The following is a 25,707-nucleotide window of genomic DNA, read 5'->3' on the forward strand; positions in this document are numbered from 1 at the left end:
AATGTGTACGTTTAAACACATCCGTAACTGATTGTGACCCACGAGACCAACTCGTGTTTGTTACATTTGGCTCCGTACCAAGAGAATAATATTTTTCATGTTTGATATCCGTAATCCGTGTCACGAGCCTCAACAAGATTATAAAGCAACGGGGGGTTAAATTAACTTGATTAACTACACAGGCTTTGATTCATGCGGGATACGCGAAATGTTCTACTTCAAAATTTAGAATTAAGCGTCAAACGTGCTAATTCTATGTCTACCATGAAATCGATTTTCATGCAAACAGGTTTGTCGGGAATGGAGGAAAACGGCCGCGGGGAAACGCTATGCAAGGTCTGTGGGGACAAGGCCTCCGGGAAGCATTACGGAGTGCCGAGTTGCGACGGATGTCGGGGTTTCTTCAAGCGGTCTATCCGCAGGTACGCGAGGTAATTAACTTCCCGTCTGACTATGAAACAATATTTGCGAGTGATCTGATCCAATAGATTTGTTAATTGCTCTGTCGTTTACTTTTTACAATTGTGCGCCGCGTTATCTTCGTTTCTCGGGAGATTTCCCAGTGGCGCTCGTATAAAGAGAGTTTTGAAATTCTATGTGCGCAGGAATTTGGATTACGTGTGCAAAGAGAACGGGCGCTGCGTCGTGGATGTATCGCGGCGCAACCAGTGCCAAGCCTGCCGTTTCACCAAGTGTCTTCAGGTGAACATGAAACGAGACGGTACGTTCTGTCAGTGATTAACGCGGTTCTGAGGTTATCGATCATTCACGTTCGCCGGGCAATCGCAGAGATCATCTGAGATCAATATGTATTTAACGCTACATCTCTGCCCTGCAATATCGCGATGGATTCTAAAATACATGTATTATATGGAATATGCATATTCCAGTCCTGAGCGCTTGACCGTCGTGCCTAAGTCCGCTTCTAATAATGCGTATTTGTCCACCGATACCCCTTTTCTTAAAGAAAGAGATATAGAGATTGCGGTACCTCCCGATTGCTAAGGCCACCGAGCGGCACTCGACATGTTTGCACGGAAATATCCAGCGGAGTGTGGAGAGTAAGCGAGAAATGTACATTCCATTTTTCTGACAGTCGCAGAACTTCCTGGAACCCGAGGTCGAGTTTTAACGGAAAAGTGTCTCAGCGTTTGATTGCAGCGCGAGATCATCGCGTTCCTCTCGTTTCTTAATTTCGAAACGACTTACAAGTCTTCGAGTATACCACTATTTTTTAAATTACGCTAATCTCGGAAATGTGTTGAACAAAACACTCGTCGATTTGTTTACGTTGCGCAAGAAGAACCGATAAAGGAATATCCGTTGGTGATGAAGAAACAAGATGCTTATTATATTATCTTCTTAAAAACAAGGTCTTTTAATCTGCTCCGACGATTGAAATAAATTACATTATTCACGTAGATATTAGGGATATCGATTGCCTCCTGTTCCGCCCTACGTGCAGGATAAGCTTCGTATACTATATTGATACGTGGAAGCTGCGCTCCAATGTAACGCGGAGCTTTTAGATGCGCTCGGTATAGAATAGAATACATCCGCAAAGTGCGGCGAGTTGGATATTACAATGCACGATGACGCCTCGGCCGGCGTGGCGGAAGGGAGACCGTCTGGAAAAAGCAAAGTGTCCACACTTTGCCATCCCACATCCCACACATCCACATGAAACTCTATACCTCTGCTTACCGAATGGTAGGATTCGGTGGCGGGCGGTGTCAGAAGCAGCCTGGCGTTCACAGCTTTTGTAAACACCTCCGGCCCCCTTATGCTCCGAGCGATAATCCAAACACTTGATTGCTGAGATATCAATTAACGAGGCGGGAGGTGCCATTAAAGGGCCACTGCACTCCCGCGCATCCTTCTTCCGCCCTCGAGCGAAAACGCAATTGTGCGGAGAGTCGAAATCGATATCTATTTTAACAACTTCAGTATTTTCTTGACCGCATCTGGCACTTTTTTTTTTAATAATACAGAAAACTTCTCATACACGCCTCAGTGGTCGAATTGGAGACGCCCGCCTAGAGCGTAGGGAGGTCCAGGCTCAAATCCTGGCTGAGGTAATATTTTTCGCCATATATTTTCTGTATTATTAAAAAAATGCCATTCTGGGAAAAAGGACAGTTAGCAACTCAATTTGGGGGTCTCAATTGGTAATTATTTGGATTGTTCGTAACTCTAATCTTTTACGAATTTTACCCAGCGTAGCTAAAACTCGCAATTAGCTATTCGATGTATATCCAAGATTTTAAAGTTATATTAATCCATTCTGGCAATTAGCTCTGTCGATATTCAGTAACGCAAACATAATTTTCACCTAAGAGGCACTAATCGAAATGTTAAGTTGCTTAACTACAAAAAAAAACGGTCTAAATTTTTCCCAGAGTGGAGTTACGAACGATCCAAATAATTCGATTACTAATTGTGGGCCCCAAAATGGGTTGCTGTCTTTTTTTCCCAGAGCAGATATAGTCAAGAAAATACTGAAGTTGTTAATTACTGCTAGCGGCTTGAAGAATATTCTTATTAGTTGGTATCTATTTTAATTGTACGGAGTTGTAATTGTCACCTATTAATTTTACGTTAATGTAATAATAATTATTACTTTATTAGATATTTCGAAGAGAATTGAATGAGCATATGTTAAACTGAATAAAATAATAACGTAATTGATATAAGGCGATTGTGAATGTGACGGTACAGGAATTTCTGGCGACCAGGCGGGATTTTAACGACACCGTCCTTTTTTTTAGCTGTACAACACGAGAGAGCGCCGAGGAGCACGTCTTCTCTCGTTGCGGCGGCGAGGAGGACCTCTTCGGGGCTTTACACGGGCATCCCTAACGTCTATCATCCTGCAAGCAGCACCTACCACCCTCTCCTATATCCGGCTTTGTTCCCCTTTAAACCCACGGTTCCAGCATTTACCCCGTCCGTCGGTAAGCAATAAAAATATAAGCAAAATATCAATGTTAATTCTTTCCACGATAAAATATGACCCGTTGTCTTGGTAGCGCATTTTTTGCCACGACCATCTCCGGAGTCTTTGTCCATGACTACCGCCAAGGAAGACGAAGTCACCAGCTCCGAGGAAGCGGCAACAGTCGATGTCAGAATTGAATCGAAAGGTATAAATTAATTGGAATGATTTAGAATTCCGCTGTTAATTTGTCAATAGATATCAGCGTTCCGACTCTCGAGTGAACGGGATGTATATCAGTGTTGCTTTTAGCCGCGCATGTAGTAAGAGATTCAAATTATCTGTTTGTTGCAGAGGAATTAGTAAGCACTCGCTTGGCACCGCCGGTTATCACTTCCGTCTCATCAGAATACACCATGCAAGGCTTATCTCTCCTGCCGACCGAAAATATCTACGAGTTCGCGGCGAAGCTGCTTTTCTTCGCCGTGCGATGGGCGAGAAGTATACATTCTTTTCTGGAAGTAAGCTTCAAGCTCTCTAACTTACTTTTTATAACTTTTACAATTTTTACAACTTTCCTTTTATAAAATAGCATAAAATAAAAACTCGTCGAACGGAATTTGAGCTAAGAAGATCGCAAAAGCTCTTTGTACCCGCCAAAGTTAGAAGGTAATCACATCGTTGTCCTCTCTCGCAAGCTTCCTTACAGAGACCAAACTATCCTTCTGGAGGAGTCGTGGAGCGAGTTGTTCGTGCTGACTGCCGCGCAGTGGAACTTTCCCGTGGATGAGACCACCCTGGTGCCCGTGGACCTGCCGATAGAGCGGAGAGAAGTTCTCCTCGATAAAGCGAGGAGGCTGAGGGAGCTCTTAGTAAAGTGCGCCGCGTTGAGGGTGGATCACTCGGAGTACGCGTGCTTAAAGGCCATAGTCCTCTTCAAGGCGGGTGAGCAAGTTAGGTCCGATCTCTTCCTCTGAAACGTCTTTCCCTTCTTTCTTTCCTTGCTTTATTCATCTGAAGCTTCAGTCGAAACTTTACATATATTGCAGAGCTGTCCACGAACTGCTCATTTCGGCCGATTTTTGCGAGGCACCGCCTATTATCTCCTACTCCAGTCATCTAACAACCGTAACCAAGCGCGCGGCGCTCAGCTTCAGGTACGATCGCAGTAATCCAACGCCCTTGCGTGCCCCTTGACTACCAAATGTCAGTTTCTAAAACGTGATTTGTTTAAAATCTTTTTAAATAATTACTAAATATACTCTTGTCAATGTAATTATTAATCGGGAATTAAAAGTTTCTTATTGAATTAGTTATTTAAAAAGATTTTAAACACATCACATTTCAGAAACAGACATTTGGCAGTCAAGAGGCACGCAACGACGTCGGATTACCGATATGTCGTACCTGAAGCTGAGCGCCGCGCGCTTGGTTACGGTTGTTAGATGACTGGAGTAGGGGGTAATAGGCGGTGCCTCGCGAAAATCGGCCGAAATTAGCAGTTCGTGGACAGCTCTGATATATTGTAATCTCATATTCGTATTTAGTAGTGTTCTCGAATTTTACAATTCTCATTGCCCGCGCAATTGCTCCGTTGCTTCTTCTCGCACGGCGAAAACGACCCTTCGTTTCATCTATTTCACAATTTTTTACAATCTTTTTGATACAATTTGATCCATCGTAGAGTCGCGAAACCTCTGCGAGCCGGGGCGAGTGGCGGCGTTGCAGGAGCAGACGGTAGCGGTGTTTTGCGAGAGGGATGCGCGCAGGGTGGGTCGATTGTTGCTGCTCTTACCACCGGCGCGTGCACTGTGCCGCGCCACCCTGCACGAGCTGCTGTTCAAGCCGACGGTCGGCGACGTCAGCGTGGAGCGACTGCTGGGCGACATGGTCGGCGCCCTCAGGCCCGCCTAACTGCCGGCACGAACGCACCCCTTTGCTCTCGCGATATCGGTGCCGTGTATGTTTTACCGACACCCTTTTGTCGGCGACGCCGAAAATCAAACCGGGCGATGATCATGTCGAGATAAAATTAGAATACACTTTCGCGTTGATCGTCCATAGAAGAACTACGCAATTTGCATGGAAAACTACGTTTGTTTTCATCTGCCTCTAAATTGTTTTTGCCTTCTTCAAAAATAATTAACAGAGAAGGTAACGAAGAACGCAGAGATATCCTGACCGACTTCGACGTCGTGGGAGTCACGTAATAGGGTTGGTTGTTTTAGATATTGACCTTAAGATTATTAGAGTGCGAACGTAACGCCGTTGTAATTATTATCGTTGACAGGGTTGGGAAGTAACTCGTTACTTGCCACACAGCACGCATGTCTAAAAGACATCTTTAAGACATCTTTAGACATACATATCTAAAAGACGACTTAAAGACGTCTGAAAGATGTCTTTTAGACATGCGTACTGTATGGGTTGTGACGAAGTTACAGTTACAGTTACTTTCTTTTGGTAACTCCAGCTCAGAGCTGTCCATGAACTGCTCATTTCGGCCGATTTTCGCGAGGTACCGCCTATTACCCTCTACTCCAGTCATCTAGCAACTGTAACTAAGCGCGCGGCGCTCAGCTTCAGGTACGACGTATCGGTGATCCGACGTCGTTGCGTGCCTTTTGACTGCCAAATGTCAGTTTTTGAAACGTGATTTGTTTAAAATCTTTTTAAATAACTAATTCCATAAGAAACTTAATTTCCGATTATTAATTACATCGACGAGAGTATATTTAGTAATTATTTAAAATGATTTTTTAATAATCATAAATCACATTTTAGAAACTGACATTTGGTAGTCAAGGGGCACGCAACGGCGTCGGATTACCGATACGTCGTACTTGAAGCTGAACGCCGTGCGCTTGGTTACGATTGTTAGATGACTGGAGTAGGGGGTAATAGGCGGTGCCTCGCGAAAATCGGCCGAAATTAGCAGTTCATGGACAGCTCTGAGATAGAAGAACAAGTGTCTTACGTATACGATCTTTTTATGTCACCGACATCGATGACCTTCAATCTTATGATACCGAATCTAGTCTAGTGATAGTTATCTTGTTCCTTTTTAAGATAACTTTTTAAGATAACTTTAATTAACTACTCTTTAAAAGCCAATTCGTGCGTTATCGCTGAAAACAGTGATATGATTGACTTGTTTTACGTATTCTTTATAAACAAAATTATAAGCCGGGAAGGAGCAGCTAATTATATGATTAGCGCCCTCCAAACTAGACTATTTTAATAAACTAACAATCGCGAATGGGACAGATAAGCAATAAGCGGCAGATATAATTTTTGTTGCCAGCTAGCTTATCGAATTATGATACGCTGCACGGGCCGTGCCGATAAAATTTGCAAAACGATGGTAAAAAGATACAGCAGGAGGGAAGCGCTCGAGATTTCATAACGCAGCGACAGTTTCGCCTGCCAGAATATCGATTCGCGATGGACAGAATTCTGGCGCTATTGTCAATCGCATCAGTTCTTTCCGTTTGTGTATGTGGTATTATATATATTATATATACACATAAATGGGCTTTGCGCAATGTAATATTTATGCACCTGAAGTGGACACATATGTACATACCTGTCCTAGATATAAATAACTTTACCGATGACCGTAGCGCATCGTAAATGAGATGTAATGCATATTAAAGCGACACAGACGCATATTCATGTAATTACTTAGCTAATCGATTAATGGTCTCATTTATTCCGTTCCCCGTGCCACTAGTCAGATATACCTGAAGCGGAAAACGATCGCCGTCGTCGTTACTCTCTCGCTAATGTTATCTCTATAGTATTACTTCCTTGCTCTAGAGCGACCGAAGATTATCTAATTGCGAGCCGATCGCTCACTGATGCCTATCGCATCGTATATCGTTTCGAAAAATTGTCCTCTGTAGTAATTAATAAAATTAATTCCTTTAGAAAAGACCCACGCGCACTTTTTTCTCTTCCTCAAAATAATTTTTCTCCGTATTAAAAGCGCTTGAACAATGTAATTAAGGATTTCCAATTGAAATCGTGTTACGATGTGTGTTGCAAGTTTTACGTTCTAGGTTTCAGAAGAGACGATTGTTTTTAATAGTAAGAAACGGGTTGCATATAAATCAAATGTTTTATCATAAAATAGAGTTATGCAGAGAGAATGTATTATCATGATTCATTTTGCATTGGATATTTCAGTTGAAAGTTCTTATACTTTTTCTTCTCGCGAATAAAAATGATAATTAGCACGCTGGAAGTCATTAGCATAATTGATATGGAAAGACGAGGGGACGACATACAAACGGCCATTTTTTTATTAACTAGAATAATTTATTTTTCTCTCATGGTAGAAAAAGGAGAATGTATCTTAACTCACGAACTGCATTGTACTTATATATATACAATTACATACAATCCTCAATTGAACGTTACACATAAACTCATTACACATCCATTTCTCATTACTTCCTTGTCCTCGTGAATGCATTCCCGAAAGAAAGAACTGCTCGCTATATTATCCGAAAATACGATCTGCCGTGGTCCGGTTGTTCAGCAGAGAAAAGTCATCTCGATTGTAAATGTAGTTGCGTGTGAATTCTTTTCTTATTTCTGCGCGTGGGTTGAGAGAAAGGAGACAGGGAGAGACAATGGAACAGAGTTCAAGAGGGAAAAAGATGGAACAGCGGAGAACTCTGCGGGAAGTTTTCGTACAAAGGAGCTGCGCGCGCGGGGGTGTATCTGTGTGCGTCTGTACATGCGTTGCATTCACGTGTGTATGCGTTTACAGATGGAAGGATTTTCGGATGGACGTTAATTATCGATGGGAGCATTTCGTGACGGAAAGATTTTCGAGGCTCACATTCGCATTATCCCGTCAGCTCTCGGTATCTCCGTCTGCCGAATCGCGCGTCGCGATTCTCGTTCGTGTGTAACCATTCTCGGACAGTTAAGATTATTGATAGCAAGCGGTAGCTGGAAGAAAACGAAAACGCCCGACCGAGCGATGGCTCGAGACAATTCTCGACCACGATTTCTAGCACGAGGGAGGTACATTTCAACTTGCGGTGTGCGCTCGAGCAACTTCTTAAATATGTCTCGAACGAAACTCGGGATTATAAAGCCTTGTCGCGTGACAAATTTCTCAGAAAATTTTCAAGTTATTTGAAATTTCCTCCCTTTATTTAAAACTCTTTGAAAATGTTTGCCGTAAACCGTTCGAAGCTTCAAATGTATCTCTCCCTCACTTTTGCTCTGCCCTGACTCGCTCGGCCGTTTTGCTCGAATCTTTTCCATCGTTTTTAGCATCTAAACGGATATTACTTAATGAACAAACGAACAAACAAACAAAAATAGAAGAGAAAGAAGAGATCTCTTTTCGAAATCTACTCGTGAGTTACCTGCTCTCTTCCGTGATCCGCCGGTCGCTCTTTATCATATATGTGTTACATATTTATATACTGTTCTCCTTAATAGCAGTTTTTTAACGCGCTTACATTCAAATAGACTTTTATTAGAGTTACACAGTTGATTTGCAATTAAACCTGATTCACCTGCGTGTACCCATTATCTTCTCGTTCATCCATTACACTCTCACTCTCTTTCTCTCTCTCTCTCTCTCACTCACTCACTCACTCCCCCCCTCTCTCTCTCTCTCTCTTTCTCTATTTTTCTAGTTCTTCTTTTCATTTATGTGAGGAATTGTTCTCGTTCTCGTTTGCCAATGCTCGCTTACGCGCATGCTTCACCTCGATCCTCGCTTCAGCTTCCTCGAATCGCGTTTATCGATCGGAGTAATTAAAACAACCAGAGAAACGTAATATCCTCTAATGGTAAAATCAACGGTAATTAGTGAAGTCATTAATTAATGGCAATAGATGACTACTTCAATTATTGCTACATCAAGCATTTACCGTGCGCGTTATTGAGTTAAAACGTATCGTACATCTTAGCTACAATTCAACGTTCGTTTGTGCAATTTCGGCAAGAGACAAGCAGTACGATGCACCTCAGGCGCATCTGAATTTTTAAAGAAGTGAAAAATTCCCGTGCCGAATCGTGTACACTTCATATTCAGGATCGATTGAGGACCGAGGCTCGCAGGCGCGTTAACGTTTACAAAGAAAAAGACGTGCGTACATTCGTGTTCGCTGAATCTCTCATCTTCCTGATTTCCTGTCGCTTGAATGCGCGACGAAATATCGCCGACGCCTTACTTCTACCTTGGCCCTTTCCTTTCTCTTAAAAGATAAAAAAAATGAATCAAACACAACGGCATTTCTACTATTTTCCTCCATTTCAACACTAATATGTAAGGACAAAACTAACAGATTTCGGCGTAATAACAAATCGCCGTGAGCCGAAGGTCCGAAAGGAGTTCCGAGAGAGCAAATCTGTGCAAGTCCGGATTTTCGGGACGTTCGCACCTTCTGCGCATTTTCTTCGCAAACTCGGAAGTTTCGGACGAATCGGCAAACAGCGAAATATAACAGATTGTCGGCTCTGACGATCGTCGTTGCGGATTCTCGACGATGCCCTTTATTCGCAATCGCGAACGATCGATTATGCTTATCATCCTCTCTACCTTGTTCTCTGCAAAATCTGGATTACCTCATCGTAATCCTCTTTTTTCCCAGAGAAGATAAAGATATTGCGATATCCTTCTTTCTCTGATGAAAAAAAGGAGCTTCTACTATCGAAAAATTGCAATCTCCTGTGAATTTCCAGAGAATTGATGCGACTCCCGAAAGCGTTTGGCAGTGACGTTTCGCCTTATTAATTAATATTGATATTAATGAAGGATGCTTATATCCCTTCTCAGTTTTTCTCGATTCGGGGCGCAATATTCGCTGGAATTCCGCGAAAATAATCTGTTGGTAAAATCTGATCGTTACCGAATTTGCGTAGAAATTTGCATGACAGTTAAATGTGACGAAAGAGCAGGGAAAAAATTCTGCGATCACGAATATTGGAAATTCTCGAGAAAAGTCCGCAACTTCGGCGACCCTATACTATATACATTTGCGAGGGGGAGCAAGCACCCGCGGGACATCGACGCCCGAGAAAAAAAGGGTTGCAGTCGAGTTCCCGGGAGTGCTCCATCCCCCTCCCCGACAGAGCACGCAAACGCAATAATCTATTATCTCGTAATTGTTTATCGTCGTCGTTACGCTCGCACGTTGCAATTATTTTCTATTGTATGGGGGATGGTGGGGCGTGGGATGGGGTTCCTTTGCCTGTGAAATTAGCATAATCGTCGCGCGTTGCTATGACCGTACGTCTCGCTTCGCACCGGTGCGTTTCCGAATTTGCATCTGGCACCTGAATTCGCCAGGTCCGCCAGCGATGACAAGCGCAGAATCTGCTGCTTCCCACTTCGAGAATAATTAGCGTTACAGCGAGTCGACAATCGTTTCAGACACTTGCCTCGACCGACTTGCTCTCTGTGCACGCAATTTTTTCTCCGCCTTGCGGAAGGAAAGAGGACGGCTCGGATGGATTTCTCGCGGATAGCATTATCGATTAGGGAAGAAAATACCCGTTTACGAACGGCGCTGTCGTAATCTTCAGCGATATCGTGATTTCAATTGATGCTTTCTCTCTCTCTTTCTCTCTGACGAACTTCAACGAACGGAAATATATTATTTGCATCACTTGCAGCTCGCCTCTCAATTGTTAGTTTTCGAAAGATAATTTTTTTCCATGAGAGAGATTTGTGTAGAATCATCTTTGAAATCACAATGTTACATACCATATAAATTATCTATCAGACCTATTGTCACTCTATCAATTTTTAAATCAAATTTTCTCCTAAAGAAATTCTTAACATCGTTAGAAGAAAAATTTAGATTCGCACGAAATTGGAAGAGGCAAACGATGACTTATGGAATTACATCAATTAATTTCATCGGTTCCGATAAATTCTGGATCGGATCGCTGTAACGCTATTCATCTCCCGTTTCTCTCGGCTTCGTTAAAATAAAATCTCGTTTCCTTATCGAGCAGAATTACGCGCTGTACCATGTCGGGTGACTTAGGCTCGCGTTAATAGCTTCAGAATCTGCGAGGTAGTTTGCGTGTAGGCGCGTCGCGACGCCGGGCGTCTCGACGCCGGTGCTTTCAAATCCCCATTGGTCTATTGTAACAACTATTGCACATATATGATTTGATATATAATGTGTGTATAGAAAAATCGCGTGACATTCGATCCGTGATAAAAACACAGGGTGCGTAGAAAGACATGGTTCTCTTTGCAAACTGCAAATATTAATCGTAGTTAATTAATTAACATGTAATAGGTACGTTTAAATGCCATTCGGTTTCCATAACTCCCCCGTCGTTTCTCTCATTCTCACGCTCTTTCCCACTCTTTCTCCCATTCTCTCTTGTTCCTTTCACTCTCGCACTCTTTCTCGCACGCACTCTAAATCTCCCACGCATTCTGTTATCTCCGTTACGTATTGTATTAAAGCAAAGGACAAAACTGCAAAATATATATGGCGCATGTGGTGTAGATATATATATGTGTAATATATATATGTGTATTGTATATATATCGATGTATATAATATAAATTTCTATGGTAAATCTGGCTTGTCAATAAACTCTTAAACATTTATTACAGGCGGAGAGAATCGGTTCTTTTTCTTCCTTCTCCATAGCGTGTGTACAGCGCAGTACGCACTTAAAAAACTTTCGCACACGTCCGGACCGTAAGGAAGCAGAGATCTGTCGAAAGTATTGAAAAGATTCTCCGTGTATTGAGACGTTTTAAAAATATAGCGTTTCTTTATCAACTTAGCAGCTTCTTTCCTTCGGTCCAGACGCACGGCAAGTTCCGGTTTAAGCGTGAAACACGTATGTATTCTTCGCGGAAAGGAACACGCGTGCTGAAGAAATACAGCACGCGCGGTACACTGAAAGATAACGCGGCTGTGAAACGTAACGAATTCTACTTCACCCTCGTCCTGCACGTCTGTTTTTGTGTCTGTCGGTGTGGCTCGCTTTCAACGTCTTTCTCTTCGCTCATCAAAATGATTCATGGCAATTCCTCACTCGCGTGTGCCTACTAAATTTATGATCCGAAAAACATAAACACCTTTAGCGGTTGCTCTCCCTCCAGAAGTGGTATCCTTAAAACTTCCCGAAAACGATTTCTCGCTTATTCGCATGCTCCTATTGGGCACGGAAAATTCCCGAACGTTTCTTTCATTCTCAAAGAAAGTTTCAAAAAGTCGAAATGCTCGCGGCGGTCGTTTCGAAAAAATCGTATCCTTGCAATCTGGCTTCTAGATTTTCAGACTAGAACGACAACAGAAGATGTAGTTTCCGAAGGGTGAGCATGATACGATCTCCCCGAAATACCTGGCGATCTCGATAATAATTTAGCGAAGCGTTAGACGGAACTTGAATTTCGCATCTGGAGGAAAGCCGTCCACTACTTTCTTTTTCTGCCTTATCATATGCCTACGAACGTTTTATTTCCTATGCTTTCGTGTACTTAATAAGGGTTATTCATATAGAGTATGTAGTATGTAGTAAACATTATCCACTAAAAACACTGCAGCTTTCTTTTCTCCTCGACCGAAAAGTTTTATGCGTCATGTGTGACACTGGATTTCTACGCATATGTATGTATGTATTTATGTGTGTGTGTGTGTGTGTGTGTGTGTGTGTGTACGTTTGCTTTTGTGAGTGATGAGATCTGCGTCAATTTGGTGATTCGAAATGGCGCAATTGAGTGTGAAGGGTGCTGAGAAAAAAAAAACAACGAATGACGAAGAAACTACTCTACGTAATGTAAAAGGAGAAAAGTCAACGGAACAAATGCCAAAAAGCAAACGAAAAAGAACCGTAACGCGACGACGCACAAAATTTTGCGAGTTCATGCGGAAAGGACAGCTCGCGAAAAGAGGATGATCTTTGAAGGAAGAAACACGCGTTCCTCATTCGGAAAGGGAAAATGTTCCCTCCGTTTCTCTCCCTCTTATCTTTTATTTACACGTTTACGAATGTCCCACGTGTCTCGGGTATTTTTTAAAGAGCTACTTCAAAGCAAGAGAATTAGCAACAAATAAATAATTTACTCGACATGCTGCAAGTTTCACGATAATCTAAGACTTTGCATACAATCGTTATACAAGTATTTTAATTAATTATGGATTATTTCTTCGGTATAGAAAGTCACTTTAAAACAATCTGAAAAAAAGGGAATGGGTCGTTCAATTTTTCGTCAGATAAATTTTTTTGGAAAACAAACGAGGAACATTTCGCGTTTCTTTTGGCGTTTGCAAAGATCAAGAAACAAATTGTCGAACACACAAAAATATATAGTAGCTAGTAGCACTAGTAGTAATAGGAGTAATGGTAGTAGTAGTACGTAGCAGCAATTATATAGAACTTTTTCCTCTACAGATAGAAATAGTAGCGATTAAAGTAAACTAAAGTAGACAAAAATGAATTAATTACGGCGAAATTGTTTTAACCGCGGGGGGGGGAGGAGGCTCGATTTCCCTTTCCCTCGACTTGACCGAGACAGTCCTCTCGGTCGCTAACGTTCCCTCGATCGCAAAGAATCCCGCCGGAATTAAAATAAAAAAAAAGAAAAACAAAAGGACTCATTACACTTAATGTAGCGAGTGTGAAGCGAATGCAAGCGCGGAGGTTGTCCCCGTCGGCAATGCACAACCTTTATATCTATATATGCGATATGCGTATCGACACCTCGGGGCGAGAACGGTGCGGAAGCGCGAAATCAAACGAGCTGTACTTTTGTTCGCCCTTACACGAGGAAAGGGGAGGTGAGAAGATTTAACGGGATATACTTTTTCTCTCCGCGTCTACGAGGCTCCGGCCGACCTGACCACGAGGCATCGATATTTCGATTGAGAAAATGGGTGGATCCCCCCCAATGTTATCCTCCCTTCTTTCGCTTACGATTACGTTATCTCCCTTGAGATGCATTGTATCATCGTCACTGTAATCTTGTGCACTGTTCTTCCGTCGCACATATCTCTCTCTTTCTCTCTCTCTCTCCCTCTTCCTCATTCATTCTCCCTATGAATACAGTGTTCCTCTTGCTATTGTGATAGTGTTCCTCGCATTTCTCTTTTTTTTCACCCCTACTTACTATAGTAACGGCGAGACGGCGCGGCGTCGCCGCGTTCGCTATGATTATCGATTAATTAATTAGTATTATTACTTCGTTTATGCATGCAACCATCATTATACGTGGGTGTGTGCTTCCTTTCTTCCTCTCCTCGATTATCCTCTCCCTCTGCACATATCTCGGCGTGCGTATATATAATTAATAATAATATGTACGTATATTATATAATAGAAATACATATAAAAGTATATATATATTTATATAGTATGCGTGTATTGTGGCATAGACATGTTGGTGTCCATGTAGCATGTCGCTGTCATTCGTTTGTTATGTTACTTCGAAATTCTTTTCTAATGCGCTAATGAGGCTTGGCCCTTCGGTCGCCCTAGCGTCGTGCTGGGTCGGACCGATTCTTCTGCTGCTACTTCCTCTTCCAATTCTTCAGATATACAATATGTCGTGGCTGTTTGTCCTTGTCTGTCTTTTGCTCTGCTGCGCGAAAGCTGCGGTTCTCCTTGCTGGCGTTTCGCCTCCCTTTCTGCAACGGCTTCTTTCTTTCGTTTATCTTGCTTTCAGTTTCCTTCGCTATGATTCTACTAATTCTTTATTACAGCGCTTGAGAACCTACTTGCGGTTAATTTAACAATCCTTTTCCGTGGTGGCAGTTTTTATTTTCTGAATTTGCGCGGTCGTCGTCGAAGCGTCTCGCGTGGTGACGATCACGCTTTGCATCTGTCGATTTTTTTTCTTTTTTAGTTTGATTATATATTAGAATTCTTAATCTAATCCCTGATAGATTTCCTTTTCCGAATTTGAGATGTTCGAAGATTTACATTGGCTGCGTTCTACGTTTTCTTTCACTTTGATTATCTTGAAATTATTAATTCGATTCGTGGTCGATGCGATCTTCATTTCCGAACCAATGATTCAGGGTCCAAATTGATCTCTTCCTCGATGAAGATTGATGCTGTTTTGATTATTCCAAAAGTTTTAATTTTAACCTCTATTCGACATGTTTCCTCTAATTGCAGTACTTGAAAATTCTTCATCACAAATATCTATAATAAAGATTAACGGTTTGATTATCTTCTCAAAATTATAATTTATTATGTATTCAAAAATCCAAATTTTCTGTTTTCGTCTTCAGGACCGATATATTCTTCCATTGCTTCATATTTCAGGCTGTGCTATCGCTGCTTGCATATTGCTGAAAAATGTTCTACTGTATCTTCTCTTGCCGTTCCTTTTCCCGATTCGCTTTCTCTATATCTAATTTTTTCTTGCCGTTCCATTAACACGGACGAGAAATCACGAAGCGAATTAGCGCCGCGAGTCGAGAGAATCCTGGAAAAAATCTCACATCGATAATTATGGCAGTCCCAAACGTGACGGACAATTAATTATTATATAATCTACTACTTCACTTGAATAATTTTTTAAATATTATCAAATATAACAAGCCCTAGCAAGATTTGTAAAATTGCAAATAATTTTGAAAAGTTATGCATAATACCAACGCTATTTGTCTCGCGAAATGAAGAAAAAAGATTATCTACATAATTTTTGTGCCGCGACTATTACTTTCCGGTAAGGACAATGGTCTGTAAGACGATCGAATAGATATGTTCGAGGTCAGGTCGGACGTGGTCGTCGTACAAGGATGACAGGTCGAGCACGAAGAGTTGATCTCTCAATGCAGAGGGTGTAATGGAATCCCGCGTTCAATTTCGTAATGAGTAATGGTCCCGTTTAAATCACCACGCTGGTGGTGGACTGGATTTGATCGACAGCCTCGTTACTGGATCACGAGGTCGGAAGTGAAAGATCGTGGTCGTTGAAGAGGAGTTTCGCCAGGATCCGTTCGACTCGCGGCAACGTATGTACAGAGCGTTACTTTATGTACACATGTACATATGTACAACGTGCGTTTCGACATGCTGTACGTTGTGAACATTGTGGTCGGAGGATAATGGTGAAAAGCAAGGTCGGTTAACCCGGCAGTGGTACGGCCCAGGATTATCAGCGGGCCGACGAGGGCGAGCATCCCCGTGGAGACTTTTTTCCTCGAGGGGGTCAGTTTCCGAGCGTATTCGCGTTATTATTACTGGATTACAGCACAACTCGTGTTTATTTGTTGTTTTTATTATCAAGTAACATTTCCGCATATCTTATAGCTATGTGATTTTTGTAACTTTTGTGTCTGTCCAATTGAGATGCGTGCTCCGATCGAGCACAGTTCACGCATCACTCACGTCAGACGGAGTTAGATGATCGGAAGAAAATCGATGGTGCATTACGTGTATACATATATTTTGCATTACTATTTATTGTTTAAAATAATCGGAACATGATCGATATGCACTAATATATAGTCGCCTTACTATATATATATATTTATGTAATATATATATATATGTATATCGATTAACGTAAAGAGCACCTGAAGACAAATGATACCACTGCCGGGCTAAAAGCGGCGTCTGAGCGATTATCGGCGGTAGTATAACGCTGTTTTATGTTCGGTGTAAAACGTAGTTTCTTCCCGGGAGTGTGTGCGTCGTTTCGAAAAATCGGTATCGCCGCAAGCAGGGAAAATCGCATGCGCGTGAACAGCTGACAGCTGTTGTCCGTCATCTACGGACCGACAGCGCGACACTTTCACGAACCGTAGGAAGAATGAACAAGCGCATCACGCACGAATGGTGAAACTAGAATGGCGGAAAAGAAAAGGAAAATTAACACACGGAACGTAACGCGTGAGCGAGGAACAAGTGCCCTGTTCCCGAATTCGTGTTCCGAAGGAGTCCTTCCGCCGATCGCTCGAGCGTTCTGCCGGAGCTGATTCTATCTTCTTTTTCTCGCTCGGTGCAACAAGTGAATAAACAAAGACAAAAAAATAAGAAATAAAGAAAAAACCAAGATTAAAAATACGGAAGGAAAACGCGAACAACTATTCTTTTCTCTTTTTTTGTGCGCCTGGCAGCATTTTTTTTCACTTTTCGTTTCGTTTAATTTCATAGAATTCTTGTAAAACTTATGAGGTAGCGATGGTATTACGTAAATTCCCTGTGTTTCTTCCATTCCTCTCGCGCAAACACGGAGTGAAAGGAAAGAAAAAAAATTAAGAATTTGCTTCCTTCTTTTGTATATGGATGTTCCCACTCCGTGTGCGGAGCTTTCTCGCTTTCTCCCGGAAACGGCTATTTTGGGTTTTAGTATTATTAATCTCGTCTCTCTCGACATTGTCTCCAGCGTCCGATCAGTCGCCTCATCTCAGTGTTGGCAGTGTGTGGACAGCCTTATGTGTGAGATACAGTTACTATCGAGAGGAACGATCGGTAGATCGTACCTTGAATCGAGCTTGATCGCACGGCGAAATTTCATCGTTCCTTCTTTCACGAGAAAATCCCCGCTTTTCCACGATAATCGGAAGATCGCAAATTTTACATTTTACTTATGAAACATTTCCGAATGACGGAAAGCGATTATCGTGTCTGGCTAATTTTGTTTCGATATTGAGGTAATACAATGAACGTTTAGTACCAAGTAATTTCTAAAGATACTCGTTAAACGTGCATTTCGACGGAACGGATGGTTTCTGCCGTGCGATCGCTCTCTTGCGGATGTGATCGTTCCTTAGCGTATATAATCAGTCGCAAAAGTTCGGTAGCAAAGTGAGACGAGGCACACCTGTGCGGAAAACTGCGTACAAAAATGTCGCTCAATTTTTCTGCTCTCCCATCAATTTTTCTTCTCTCTCTCTCTTTCTCTCTCATTCTCTCGCACATTCGCACACACACGTACGCGCATACTCTTGCTCTAAAACTTTCATTCATCTCACTCACTCGCTTCATTCGCCCCGTTCGACGAACGGCTATTTACGGGTTGCACATAATCTGGCACGTCGACTAATCATCCGCCTCACGTTAATTAAGTTTAAGCTTTACATATAATATATATCTATGTACAACAGATGTATAGTGTATATGCGCTGCGTAACTATGTATACATAGGTATATTTCTCGGGGATCATCGGGGGAAGGGTAAATGCAGTGTAGAGAATAAGTTACATATCCGCGCGGCTCTCCATCATAATGCCCATTATTGGCAACAATAGGATAATAATAGATAATACACCGGGAGTCCCTTCAATGGGCTCCCACCGTCGTCATTACTTCTCCATCTTTACCCTCTGTCACACTCTACTTCTCTAGCTTCGCTTAGATCTTACGAATTACATTACATCCTCCACACACAGTTTCTTCACTCTCTTAGCGTTAACTTGGCGTTAACAAGCGCCATTCTTCTCACCCCCCTCACTGTCCCTATCATCTGGAGGCGCGATATCACGCCCAAGGAGCTTATCTGATATACTATCTGTTTAGCGATATCAACCTGTCACAGTAATAACAATGCCCAAGTGTGTATAATAAGGCCTTCGATTGCCGCCACGTGCCCGGTCCCAGAATTGTTTCCCGCGCCGAAAGTACCGATCATCCCCCATTTGATTTTTCCCAAGGACGTCCGGTCGCGCCCCAAGTGTCTGGATAAAAAAGATCGAGAAGAAGATAAGACACGTAGATTCTTTGGATCCTTAATCTTTCGTTATGACGATCATTCAATTTTCACAGCTACTTCCGACAACTACTGGATTACCACGAAATGTTCCATTATAATCGTAAAATATTGACTCGGATCTATTTATCCAGATAGCTTCGAAGCCAATCGCGACGTCCGGTCGCTACGTATTTCCGGAAAGTAATCGTCAGCCCGTCGAGGAGCGAGGCCACGTCGGTAACGAAACGAGGCCTTCGTCCTCGAGCGAAGCTCGCGAGAGCAAATCCGAAAAGAGCGACCGCTTATCCCCGTGAAATTTTTCCGGCGGCCTTATCACCGTTCCCTGCACCCGAATCGCACTTACTCCAAATCTCTATCGAAACCCTAATACTAAAGCCCAAAATAATCTACCTCTCCTGGCCGTAATCTGCCATCTCTGTTTTACTTTTGCTTTTGTCAATCACCCCCCAAACTTAGACGCGAACGCGATCCTCGTCCCGTCGCCGAGCGAGGAGCGCGTGACGCATATTTAATATTAAAAATCAGTTTAAATCACCCCTTATCGCTATTATTACTTATTAGTCGCTATTATTAATTAAAGACAAGTATCCTGCAATCTGTTTGAGTTCCAAACGGGCCGCGGTCGCGCGACCCTGGACGCGAGTTGTCTTTCTCTAAGCGTTGCTCGCGAACGCGATCGCGGTGATGCGGGATCGATCGTTCGGATTCTGCATGCCGGAATACATGTACCTATATGTAAATATATATATATTTTTTATATCAATATATCTTGTCGGTGAATCGTGAGTAATGTCGGTGAGAGAGTAATGCGGAATAATGCCGGTGTCGAGAGAGAAACGCTGTTTCTTTCTTTCTCTCCCCTTTCTATTTCCAGATGTGCTATGCGTTACTGTGTGCTATGCAGGGTATTTCTCCTACGGCGATTCCGCGAGATCGACCAAGTCGATCGAAGTCTCCAACCGTCTCCATCCTTTGCCGGGAGGCATTCGCGAGAGGCCCCCGGTCGTTGGCCGACTTTTATCGGCTCGAATCGTCGCTCCGATCGGCTTGGCCACTCCTCGAGGTTCGCCATCGGTGATAAGAGAAGAACCTCTAACTTCTGCTGCGGAGAAACTCCTGTTGTATGCGTTGCATGCATTCGGCTTTGAAGATCGGGTGCATCTGGATGCCGTTCGCAGAGAGCTGTGCTGCGTTCACGACTGGTCCTGGATTGCGATTGATCGATCAAATGGAAACGAGAGCGTCCTGGCTCGAGCATCTCGTTCGTCTGACTCTTTCTTCCTGTCTCTCTCTCTCTCTCTCTTTCTCTCTCTCTCTTTCTCTCTTGTCTGAGTGTATCCTCGTGGAAAGTCCGATATACTGCGAATCGCGTAGCTGTTACGCGTTAGACGCTCTTTTTATTTTCTTCCTCTTTTTTTAAATACCTTTTCTCGCTCGCAGGCGTGTTCGCCTGAGATTCTGCCGTCTGTGCACTTTTTTCCTCTTGTGATTTCACTCTCGTAAGTGATACGATGCGCGTGTTAATTGTCATTCATCGTCACGCGTTGCTCTGTTAAACTTGCTGAAGAGCGTTCGGCGATATCCTGGCGGGAAACGTCGAATTCTCTGGCGATGTAGCGATACAAAACTGCGTGCGATGAAAGAACGTGACGGAAGATCGGATAAAACTGCGTTTCGCGAGAGTCCTTGGAGACACGTTGACGATGTAAGAACGCGCGTTCGTACAAAGAAAAATGGAGTACTTATTACGTTTCGAGGCTTGTACATTAATTCAAGCGATCTTTTACTGTTTTTTTTTTACGGATTGGGTCTTCCGATTGTTGTTTCTTTATGACGATGAGTTATTCCTGTCTTCTTTTTCGGCGGAATGACGTAAAATTTGACCTTTTTTTTTCGCTCGAACCTCCTATGTTTTTAACTTAATCTGCCGGGATAGTACAATCTTAGCCGAGCTTAGTATAATCTTCACTTTTTACGCGATCTTCGACAGTAAAATACTCTAGAATACTAACATTTAGCAATAAATCGATTTTGTACATTTGTTTGTCGATATCTCTACCAGTAGATTAAGTTATATTCCTCGCCTCTAACTTTTCGCGCGCCCCGCGGGCGCGCGCAATAATTTATAACGTTAAAAATTTTCTTTCTTCTTTAAGTTATTATTATATTAATAATTTCATCTATTCAATCATCATTTGTTATTTTGTTTGATTTGTACATTCTCTTTCTTTCTCTCGAGCGTGCGAGCGGGTTGTCTCTCTCTCTCTCTCCTTTTGTCTTTCTTTTTCTATCTCAGTGTTTTCTGAATGCTTGAGGAATCGGCTGAATAATGTTCCCTTCTTCCGTTTTTTCTTTCCCGATCAAAGAGGCTGCTTCTATTTGCTGTCTTCTGAGTGAAAAGTATGCAAATTCCATCTTTTTTTTTCTCATTTTCATTCTTTTCTCCTAATCTTTTGATCCGAAACTTTTTCTTAAAAAAAAAAGAATAAAACAATTCGTCGCAACGAAAATATCCAAACTGAAAGACCCGATGAACGAGCGAAAGGTGTGAGTTTTCGTATGCGGGGGCACATCGATCTGCCCGCGGGAAGAACGCAGCGATTAACGTTTTCGCACGACTTTGAAATTGACGTACGCATTACGTGTCTATCGAAAGTTTGGAAAAATTTTGAAGTAACATCCGAATGTTCGCCTTTGCGCGCCATTGACCGGCGACACTAAACGTACCAAGGACAGTAAATGGATTCTGTTCCTCTCTCGCCGAAAAATATCGGACGCCGCGTTTTATCCCGGAGCAAAAGCTTCGTTCGCTCAATTTAGAAAGAGATACTCCGAAAGAGGGCGGGTGGGCGATGGTACCCGCCGAAGGCCGGCTCGACGAGGTCTCGACGGAGTCCTCTCCCCGGCGACGACGGGTCTCTGTGATAGGGGCGATTCGCGTGTCTCGCTTCGCGTCGTGCTTCTTCTCTCAAGTGTCCGGACTGTTCCTCCTTCATCGAACTTGAAATTTTGAACATACGGGCCAAAAAAAGTAAATCAAAAAGATGACGCGTGATATGATATTGGTCTCGAAGTAGCGTAAATGATATTCGTCGACCGTGAGAATAAACGAGGGCTTGATTCCGTATTTGCTATCTCCCATTCTGTATCCTTCCCCTTGCTCATTGTCTGCGCGTTCTACTGTAATTGTTCTCTGCATTTTTGCCTCTGTTATCGTTGCATCCTGTTCCGTTCGGCAATCTATTGCTGTGTAGTCACTAGGTTTGCATGCTGTGCGAACGTGTTTCTCTTGTCCCTTGGCACTTCCTTCCGTTTCGCAACTTCTTTCTCCTTTACAAGCTTTAATACAAATCTCTCCCTCTCTCTCTCTCACTACTTCTCCCTCCATCTTTCATCATTTAAATATTTACGCTTGATAAATAACCGCGTGGCACGGGTCTGGGCGAGGGTACTCCTCTACGGTGGTACGACGCGCAAACAGGCCACTCGTATAAAACTACGAGGCCCCTGGACTTGCGGGGTCCCGTCTCGCCGACGGCCTCGCCGGGCAGACCCGTGGCCGCCGCTTCTTCGAAATATATTATTAAATATAATATACAAATTTATATCCGACTAAGAAATCTACTTCACGTCGTAATCTTTTTCCCCCTCCTAAAAGCGAGCGAGCTCATCGCAAAAAGCTGCGCGCCTCATCCTCCCGATTAACTCTTATAATCCTCTCTCTCTCTCTCTATAACGTTAATTTATCCGTTTTCCCGCGAAAATCATTTCATTTTGTCACTCCTCTTTCTCCTTCTCTTATCTTACATTAAAAAAAACTCTCTCTCTCTCTTTATTTTCTCACCTTAATATCGTAAAAATTCATTAAGTTATTAAAAACATCTAACAAAAAAAATTGAAAAAGAAAGATTCACTTGGAGTCTCCCCAACAATGTATCAAAAATAAATCTACGTTTCTCAGACTCGTTTTCCTCTTTTATTCTATTTTCGATTTTTCTTTATCCTTTTCTCTGTTCTCCTTTACTCGTGTGCTAGTTCGGCGCTTCATCCTTGCGCGATGCAGCGGAAAAGAAGAAGACTCGCATTCTCGTCGCGCACTAGATATGTGACTCCTCCATTTTGCTCTCAAGCCGGTCAATTTTCTTCTTATATTCACAAATGTGTGCCGGTTATATTTAGTTTTTATTTATACAAGATTTTTGCTTCCAAGCTTTAGATCTAGAAACAGAGGTAAACATTTAAACCGAGTCTACGAGCTTCTAGGTCCACTTTCATAAACACGAGTTAAAGTTTGACCGAGGTTAAAGGACTGAATTGAGATCTCAACATTTTAAAGAGACAGGAAACGAAGAATGGAAAAAGATATAATATCGTATGTTTAATCAAGTTTTTTTTCAGAAAGGCTACGAATTAAATTCTCAGAGTTTTCTATATGCGAGCGAACTTTATTTTACGCTTAAGCTCATTAGTTTAAGTCTTAACTCTGACTTTTACCTTCTTGCCATATTTAGAAAACCAAGAGCCGGTTATAAACTACGATTAGCATTAATCAACGTTTATGAAAACCCGTTTTCGGTATTTGAAAAAGACTCGGTCAAACTTAATTATAATCAAGGATGATATAATGAAGTTAGATTCATTTAAAAGCTCACATCGATCAATGTTCGCATCTTTCTTGAAATCCGAAGTTCCGAAGAAACAAAAATTGTAAATGACGATTGAAGTTGGCCGACACTTTTGTGGCTTTAAGAACGAATGTTATCGAAAGAGAGCAAAATGCGGATCAATCAGTCGCATATCTAACAATTCAGATCGAAGACGCGCGATGAGATAATGCGCGCCTCCGTTTCTCGCCGCAAAGTCCCGTTCTTATCGATTAACACCCGCGAAATAATATTCGCACACTCCAGTAATCCAATTTCCGGCCTCTTCCGAAAGAAATAAGAGAAAAAAAAGGAATAAAGATCGATTAAGCACACGATGTTACGATCCTCTTTCTTTCGTCCCGTGTCACTTTTAAATCTCGATTATCTTATTTATCCTTAACCTCGTGTATCTTTGTACTAAACGCATACCGAACGCCGAGAGTGTAAATCGGCGGGCCCGTGGGGCCCGTCGTGTCGCCAGACGTGGGTGCCCCGGTTGGGGCTCCACGCGCCGATACCGGTGCCGCCTCGGTTGTGCGCCGACGGGCTCGATGATCGCCGATCGATCGTCAAAGGTTTCATCCCGCATTTTCGCCGGACGACTCCGAATAATTGCCGGAGGGAGAAATGAAATCGGCGTTGGTTCCGCGAGTTCGCCCAAACTTTTTCAGAAAGTTCGTTCAGATCCCGGAGAACGATCGAGCTCCGATCGGCGCGAGACCGTGCGCGGTGTGATTGATTAGTCCGTTGTATTTGTTGAATTTCCTTGGTCATGCTTAACGACCGCTCTGCAGGGTCGGTTTTCTCGACTCCGAATCTGATTTGATTCATCGCGTTCCCCGTCTCGCTGCCTCCGCCTCATCTACTTGCCGCGCGATCGATCGTCTGATGAAACCTCTCTCACTCTCTGTCTCTCTTTCTTCCTTTCAATCTCTATCTCTTTCCCGTACCACTCTAAAAGCGTCACTTCGGAATGTCTTCAGAACTCGACACAGCGACTGTGATTCGCGTATTCGGTCACTAGTATACCAGCTGAAGCAAGGTCGCCTTCGATGGCGCGACATCGTTGTTGGAGAACGACTTGGACGCGAGAAATCACGTCTCGTTTTCTTCTTCTTTCTTTCTCTTCCTTTCGTCCCGCCGGACGTCTCCTCGGATCATCCCCGATCACGAGAGGAACCTCCTGGCTCTTTGCAGCGGGATAATAATGGCCGATTATACGCGCTGCGAGTCGCGATATCGATGCGAGATCGAGATCGTTGCGCTCCGCGGTTCTCCACGCGGTTCTCCGCCGGCCGGTTCTGCGTGCCCCTAACAGCTATAATTTGCAAAAATTACGGGGTCCGCAGGCTCGCCGGGGGATGTCTCGCGGAGGCTCCGTCTCGACGTTCATCTTCCGGGCGACACACCATCGCGGTGAGAGCAAGCGTCGCGATTAAACGTCGCGACACCCGGCTCTCCCTCTCCTCTCCTCCCGTCTCTTGCTTATCTCTCGCGTTAAGCCTGATTCACCCTTACTCTTTTCCTTCGCCTTTCCTCGCCGTTTAACTTCTAATCAGTAGTCAAATTACTTATCAATTAATAATTATTATTCAACACACGCACACTCACACATTATTACATTCATGGTAAAAGTAAAAATCCCTGAAAAGATTTGTCGGTTCACTTTTTGTCCCTTACGTCCCCTCCTTCGCTCGCCGCCTGTCTCTCTTTTGCTTCCTTTGTTTCTCTTTCTCTCTCTCTCTCTCTCTCTCTCTCTCTCTCTCTCTCTCTCTCTCTCTCTACTCTCGCTCTCTTTCTCCTTCTCTCGTTGTTCTTCGTTGCGTACCGACAGTCGCTTTTTCATTCCGTCCATGTGTTTGAGAAACGTCCTTTAGCTCTTTGAAAACGTAGCACAAAACGGTATCCGTGTCGTACCGACAGGGTATTACACGATCGGACTTTCGCCTCTTCTTTCAGTTTCCTCCCTTTTTCGTTCTTCCGTTTCTTCTTCCTTATCATCGTCAATCACTCGTGTCAAGCGACTCGATGTCTCGTCGGTGTTGTCCTCGACATCTTGGTGACTACTCGTCGATTTCCTCTCCCACACTCACGTTTCTGATCCCTCTCTTTCTCTCCCTCTTTCACTCTGGTGGCTCTTGGTGAGGAACTTGAGGCGAATAGAGCGTACACGACGCATTTCACTTCACTAATACGAAATAACTCATAGTCGCTTCTTTGGTATTACGTGCGAGGAGGGGCGGGTTGGGGCGCGGGGGTCGCTTCTATTCTCTTCTCCTCCTGAGGCATCCTGGCTTATGTCTACGACCGGCAACGGGTTCGCCGTTCCGCGGTACACGGTCTCGGTTATTTATTTATTTAAGTCTCGTATTATCCGTATTCAACGTCTCTGAATTGTGTGTGTAAAAAAACTGTACCTAATCTGTGTTTTTATGGCTTTCTTAGTTTTTTTT

At 43.1% G+C, this 25,707-nt stretch overlaps 1 protein-coding gene across 1 annotated transcript; it reads left to right on the top strand.

Moving 5' to 3' along the window:
• The first annotated feature begins 257 nt into the window (after nt 1-257).
• LOC105560188 (nuclear receptor subfamily 2 group E member 1-like) lies at nt 258-22,456 on the top strand. The gene is made up of 9 exons (XM_012009074.1): nt 258-422; nt 606-721; nt 2,769-2,954; nt 3,030-3,143; nt 3,290-3,456; nt 3,634-3,905; nt 3,985-4,092; nt 4,609-5,149; nt 6,240-22,456. Exons 1-8 carry the CDS (start codon nt 265-267, stop codon nt 4,847-4,849), a joined length of 1,362 nt encoding a protein of 453 aa, XP_011864464.1. The 5' UTR covers nt 258-264; the 3' UTR covers nt 4,850-5,149; nt 6,240-22,456.
• Nucleotides 22,457-25,707: the final 3,251 nt, after the last annotated feature.

This window comes from Vollenhovia emeryi, unplaced genomic scaffold (assembly GCF_000949405.1).
Source record: "Vollenhovia emeryi isolate VEMERY1.0 unplaced genomic scaffold, V.emery_V1.0 DF939239.1, whole genome shotgun sequence".
NCBI classification, from domain to species: Eukaryota; Metazoa; Arthropoda; class Insecta; order Hymenoptera; family Formicidae; genus Vollenhovia; species Vollenhovia emeryi.

Bases quoted from the DNA above. Each gene is read 5' to 3' on its own strand.
- LOC105560188 (XM_012009074.1), top strand. From the start codon at position 265: ATGAAATCGATTTTCATGCAAACAGGTTTGTCGGGAATGGAGGAAAAC. The intron at 423-605 runs GTACGCGAGGTA...CTATGTGCGCAG, and splicing joins TTCAAGCGGTCTATCCGCAG to GAATTTGGATTACGTGTGCA. The intron at 2,955-3,029 runs GTAAGCAATAAA...TTGTCTTGGTAG, and splicing joins AGCATTTACCCCGTCCGTCG to CGCATTTTTTGCCACGACCA.